The following is a 6,324-nucleotide window of genomic DNA, read 5'->3' on the forward strand; positions in this document are numbered from 1 at the left end:
ATATATATGTATATATATGTATGTGTGTGTATGAGGAGGAGACGCTGTCTGCTGCCACAGGGAGAGATCCGGAGGGGCCTACTGAAGTGTGTCTTAATATTATGTATAGCTAGTGGCACTGCTCTACCCATTCATATTCATTTACATTCTTGAGTGTAATTTGGAGTTTGACATGTACACTGAAGTGATGAGCATAGATAATGGACAAACTAGCACATTCTTGTCCTTCAACAGAACATGGTTGGGCATCACCAAGAGGAGGGTCCATCAACTTCTAGAGCACAGCTTGACACAGTGAGATTTTCGGTCAATACCATGTTAAATCTGTTTGTAGAACTGCAGGAATTAAATGTCGTCCATATGTTTCCGAGTTGCCGGTAAAAGAGTTGTACAGGGTGCACCTAATGAAAACCATTCAAAAAACCGAGAAAGAAATGGTGTACCTGGACCGGCAAATCAGAAAAACAGACTTGTAAATTCTATTACTTGAACGCCAGTTGAGGTGGGGGCATTGTCATGGTGAAACAGGTGAATATGTGAAATATGTTAATAGTTGGAACTATATTACAAATCCTGACTGTTGCTTTTGTACTTTTAGGGAATAAAGAAGAACCACATGTGAATTTGTCTTTTATTTTTAATCAAAACGTCTAATCTGGGTCGGAAGATTCTCACGACGTAATGCATTTCTAATAAATACGGCTTCGATGTCGATTGGATTTCTAATGAATGGGCAATCCATGTCTAACTGCTTTCTTCGTGTGGGAGAAGACGGGTAGAAACTCTGGGTTTCTTATAGTAAACCTGCCAGCGAGCAGGTTATGTTCACAGAGTAAGTTACCGCAGTAACAGACCCAGAGTTTAAGTTACCTCTCTTTCTGGAACGGATAACTCAGAGTTTCCCTCATCTCAGGGTTAACAAACTCAGAGTTCTCACATAACCCGCTTTCTGGAATACCCCTCTGGTATTACTAATGTTGTGGGGACCTAAACCTGTTTACACAGTCACATTATGGGGACTTGTCTTCCTTGTGGGGACAAAAAGCAAGTCCCAAAAACGTAAATGACTACATTTTAAGGTAAAGATATGTTTTAAGGTTAGGTTGAGGTTAGGGTTAGGATTAGGATTAGGATTAGGCCAGTAGCAATTGTGGTTAAGGTTAGAGTAAGTCTCCAGGAAATGAATGTAAGTCAATGCAATGTCCCCTCAAGTCATGAATGTCGAACATGTGTGTGTGTGTGACCCAGGTGTCATCACTGTCTCTTTGTCTGCTGTCACTCAATCACTTTAGGTGAATCTTCAAACACAGACTCAGCTTTTGTTGTCGACGGCTCTGCGCAGGTGTTGTTCTGCTGTCTCACCATTAGATGTCACTATTTCACACACACACACACACAATGGTGAATAGTAAATATTACATCATAATTATAATTAAATAATCAAAAAGTATATTCCTTAAACAATTACAAACCTAATTATTTAAATTTAATTTAATTCCTGTTGAGAGAAAAAGCTGCTGTTAATAAACACATTCATTAAATGAGTGTAGGAGACAAAGAGACACAGAGACGCGTCACACTAGGTCTTATTTTTTACTCAGTCGAGGAGAAAACGAGACGCGGTGAATGAATGAATGAGTGAATGAACAAACAGCTTCCTGGTGAATTTATAACCAGTTGAATGTTAAATGAGAGTGTTGTTGTTGTGTAAACATGTTTAAATATTGAAAGGTTTAATCAAATCGACTCCAGAATAACACGTTCACTCCGTGACAGAGAAATAATTACCTTCAGAGGAGACGCAGGGTTCAATATCCTGCCAGGAATCAAACCACGACCCACTCAAAAACCTTCTCTCATTTCTGTGTTTTTGTCTCTAATAAACAAATGAGTCAGACTTCGAATCTGCATTCATTATTTCACTTAACTCACATTTAGAACCTGATCAGAGACAAATGAATAATTAAAGATTCATGTCAGAAGTTTATGATCAAATGATTCAAAGATTCAAATGAAGGTGGAGTCAGAGGAAACCACGTCAGGAAGTGGAAACAATGAGTTCAGCGACAGAAACAACACTGTAAAAACAGTCAGTGTATATTCTGTGGCATAAAAAAACACAGAAACGACACTGTAAAAACCGTCAGTGTGGATTCTGTGACATATGAAAACACAGAAACTATACTGTAAAAACCGTCAGTGTGGATTCTGTGGCATATGAAAACACAGAAACTATACTGTAAAAACCGTCAGTGTGTATTCTGTGGCATATGAAAACACAGAACCTACACTGTAAAAACCGTCAGTGTGGATTCTGTGGCATATGAAAACACAGAAACTACACTGTAAAAACCGTCAGTGTGTATTCTGTGGCATATGAAAACACAGAAACTATACTGTAAAAACCGTCAGTGTGGATTCTGTGGCATATGAAAACACAGAAACTATACTGTAAAAACCGTCAGTGTGGATTCTGTGGCATATAAAAACACAGAAAGTACACTGTAAAAACCGTCAGTGTGGATTCTGTGGCATATAAAAACACAGAAACAGCACTGTAAAAACCGTCAGTGTGGATTCTGTGGCATATAAAAACACAGAAACAGCACTGTAAAAACCGTCAGTGTGGATTCTGTGGCATATAAAAACACAGAAACAGCACTGTAAAAACCGTCAGTGTGGATTCTGTGGCATATAAAAACACAGAAACAACACTGTAAAAACCGTCAGTGTGGATTCTGTGGCATATAAAAATACAGAACCTACACTGTAAAAACCGTCAGTGTGGATTCTGTGGCATATAAAAACACAGAAACTACACTGTAAAAACACTGTAGTTGAATAATTCTGGAATAACATTCTTTAATGTGGAAGCTCATAAAGTTTAAATAATGAATATATCTTATCAAACTTCATTTGTTTGGACCCTGGAACATCCCTGATGTTATTTAAACGTTGAATAGACAGTGTTCATACAGTTTTCAGAGCATATCGTCATCATCATCAGAAGGATGAGTGTTCAAACAGGATGACCTTAGACTGGTTGGAGAGACTGGATAACCTGGACGCCCTGAAAGTTCCGATCCGAGAGTAGACGTCTACGTCAGAACACGCCCCCCATGATAGGTGAGGACTGGGCGGGGTGGTGTGGATCACAGGCAGGGGGAGGGGCAGTGGCAGGAGGGGAGGTGTCTCAGGGAGAGCGGGTGGAGGTCTAAGTGGAGGTGGGGGGAGCAGTGGTGGAGGTGGACCAGGTTCCGGTGGTGGTGGTGGTGGAGGCAGGGGCGTGATGGTGGTGACAGTTTGTACTGGCAGAGTAGCATCAAGGACAGTCCCATTCTTGAGTGGCAGGTCCTGAGCGGGTGCCGGGTGTTTGAACGTGTACGTGGCCGTGCGGTAGAAGCCGTGATACTGCAGAGCGTGTCTCGCACTCATAACCTTCAACCTGCGGAACACAAAAACAAAATCTCATCAACAAGAAACAAGTTTTTCAAGGTTTTGGACAAAGTACTAAGCTGGAGACTGGCCCAGAATAATAATTTTACTAAAGTCATTCAGTCATTTGCATCTGGACTTCTTGAAGATGTTTCACTCGTTCATCCAGGTCAAGAATTCAGTTTCTCTGGATTCTTGGATGAGAAGAATCTCCACAGACATGATGATTGGAGACAGCAAGTCTGGGTTTTTCTCCATTCCATTTCCCTGGAAGCATGGATTTATATAAAGAACACCAGAATACTGGACTGGAAAAATTGCCATAGTTCTATCGAAGTTGCCTGGCACCGATGGCCGCGTAGCGTTGAAATGGAAACCGACACAAAAGACAACAATAGAGGACATCTAGAAGCTCTTTTTTGTTCTGCTCTGTTTGTGGCTGTTTGTCTCAACAAGATGTCAAAGTCTGAAGGGAATTTCTTTTGAATGTCCATCCAGACCATACCATTTTAATATGGTACCCCAATGGAAGGGTGCCAAAGAATGGAATGGTTATTTTTTCCTAATGGTAACACAAAACAACACAGTACCATACTGAACCAAACACGGCTTAACTATCTGCACACCCTAAGTTAGCAAGAACAGCTAGCTTAGCTAGGAGAGAGTGGGTAAGAAAGTGAATGAGGAAATTGCAGTATCATGTATCTTGGTTGGTTGGTTAATGGCTGTTCGCTCTAGCATTAGCTTCAGGGAAGTAGCCACTGGTTGTTTACTCAAGATGATCGAGTAAAGGACATAGTCGGACTAAGACAGACAATTGGACAATTTACAGAGTCTGAGTTTCCATGCGGAGGAGAAACTGATTTATTGTCTAGTTAAAGTGGCAGAAAAACAAACTGTGGACGGTGAGATGGACGGTGCTGTGGTTCTGCATGTCTCGTACCTGCTGTACATGTTAATGGTGAGACAAATTAGATGGACATGTCTCTTGTTGTTGTCATGTTGTCTGAAGAAAGAGGCCGCATGATGTCCACCAACAGTGCTGTAGTTTATACGTCGTCTCCTTCTACTTCAGGGACAAAGACCCTGGAGGACATGTTGAACAAGTCTGACTCCAGTCTGACTAAGTGTTTACGTGCAGGAGTAATCAGATTATGAATCACATGATCCAGGTATGGTTAGTCTGACTAAGACTAGAAAAGTGAATTATTGTCTTAGTCTGATTAAAATAGGACTTTTAACATGAATGCCAACACACACACACACACACACCTGTGTCTCAGCTGTAAGAGTCTGTAGAGCAGCAGCAGGATCACAGCTCCAGCCAGAGTCAGCAGAAGAGCGGTCACCCTCATGTCCAGGCTCCCACAGGCACCTCCTGCTGAACCACAGCTCCTGGGCGACTGTGGAGTCTGAGGCTGGACGTTTCTCTCCATCCTGCGCTCAGGACTGACGACGCCTGGAACCAGGACTGGTCTGACGGGGTCCAGCAGGACAGGTTCTGGACTGGGTTGTGAAGGGATCTGAAGACGGACGCTGCCGGTGACCTGAGCACCAGTCTGCATCACTGCCAGCTCTGACCCAGCAGTGGACAGTGGTGGACGTCAGTTACTTCCACATGTTGAACATTACTGTGGTTAAAACTAAAAGCATAAAATTAAAAAGAGCTCACGTTAAGTTTTGTGACACTTTCTAGGAGTAGAAGCAGATTCTTGAGTCGACAGCAGTGAGAGGAAGCTGCAGGAAAAGTCAGGAAACAGAGCATTTCCCCAACACACAATATACAGATCTATGATTGGAGAGCTCTTCCTATCACCATGGTTACAGGAAGCTGGTCAAGGATGTCTGTTTTTTCCAAAGGATTTTATTCTGAGCGGACTGTGGATCCGAGTAAAACACTGACACAGCTCGCTATCATCTCTTATTATATATGTAGGATTTAAAAAGTAACATAAGCCTCCTTCTTTCTTTCTTTCTTTCTTAATGTCATAGAAACACATGTAATTAGAAAAAAGCAAGTAATTAAGTAAGAAGAGTAAACAAGATTAAGGTAAACAAAATAAATTAAAGTTAAAAAAATACTTAAAGTATAACATTTAAGTTAAGAAATTCAGTGAAATTTTTTTTTTAAAAGTACTCGAAAAGCAAAATAAGTCTTTTTCAATTAGTAATTTACGTAAAAAAAAATTAAATTGTTAAAATTAAAGAAACTTTTAAAGTAAAAAAAAAAAGTAAAAAAAGGCTCTTTACAAATGTCATATGCACTCATTTACTGAGTTGTTTTTTTATTAAAAAAGGCAAAATAAGCCATTTTCTTCCAAAATATGACTTACAGAAATTAAATGAAAGAAATTAAGGAAAGTATTGTAAGTATTTTGTAAATATATATAATACACACTCAGGATGTGATGTCTGTACTTTGAGCTTCTGATCTGTGGAAAAACAGAAGCTAAATAATAATCATTATATATATATATATATATATATATATATACATATATATATATATATATATATACATATATATATATATATATATATACATATATATATATATAGATTATAATGATTTCTGTGAAGTCACAGAGTGAAGAGAACGTCAGTGCAGTCTGTGCCAGCGAGGGTCAACAGACATCGTCCACACTGAAAGACAGTCCACTATCTGATGGAGCCGCTATTCAGGGGACGGAGACGAGACAAAGCAGCTCACAGAGACGTCCCCTCACTCACTCACTCACTCACTCACTCACTCACACTTTATCTTTCTAATATGTTTAAACAGTGTGCCAAAAACCAAAACTCTGTTTCATTTCCACTGCTTCTGTGTCGCTGGCAAAAACAGATTAACAGATTATGACAGAGTGAGGTCAGGTGAGACGTCTTATATTC

The 6,324-nt window shown here is 40.0% G+C and overlaps 1 protein-coding gene across 2 annotated transcripts; it reads right to left on the reverse strand.

Moving 5' to 3' along the window:
- Nucleotides 1-1,324: 1,324 nt before the first annotated feature.
- LOC131446364 (uncharacterized) lies at nucleotides 1,325-5,146 on the reverse strand. 2 transcript variants are annotated; one of them, XR_009233910.1, is made up of 3 exons: nucleotides 4,708-5,146; nucleotides 1,789-3,445; nucleotides 1,325-1,374 (listed from the first exon to the last, which is right to left on the reverse strand). XR_009233910.1 is itself a non-coding variant. In XM_058617540.1 (2 exons), the coding sequence occupies exons 1-2, from the start codon at nucleotides 4,998-5,000 to the stop codon at nucleotides 3,004-3,006; spliced, it is 735 nt and encodes a 244-aa protein (XP_058473523.1). In that variant the 5' UTR covers nucleotides 5,001-5,146; the 3' UTR covers nucleotides 1,580-3,003. The 2 variants fall into 2 exon arrangements, 1 of the variants encoding a protein (XP_058473523.1); XM_058617540.1 differs by lacking the exon at nucleotides 1,325-1,374 and having other exon boundaries at nucleotides 1,580-3,445.
- Between the last annotated feature and the right edge of the window lie 1,178 nt (nucleotides 5,147-6,324).

The sequence above is a fragment of the Solea solea genome, chromosome 19 (assembly GCF_958295425.1).
Source record: "Solea solea chromosome 19, fSolSol10.1, whole genome shotgun sequence".
In the NCBI taxonomy this organism is placed as follows: Eukaryota; Metazoa; Chordata; class Actinopteri; order Pleuronectiformes; family Soleidae; genus Solea; species Solea solea.

What these genes read in the sequence shown, in the direction of transcription:
- LOC131446364 (XM_058617540.1), bottom strand. Translation starts at nt 5,000, where the DNA reads ATGCAGACTGGTGCTCAGGTCACCGGCAGCGTCCGTCTTCAGATCCCT. An exon ending in CTCTTACAGCTGAGACACAG is followed by an intron (nt 3,446 to 4,707) that starts GTGTGTGTGTGT and finishes TGTGTTCCGCAG; the next exon opens with GTTGAAGGTTATGAGTGCGA.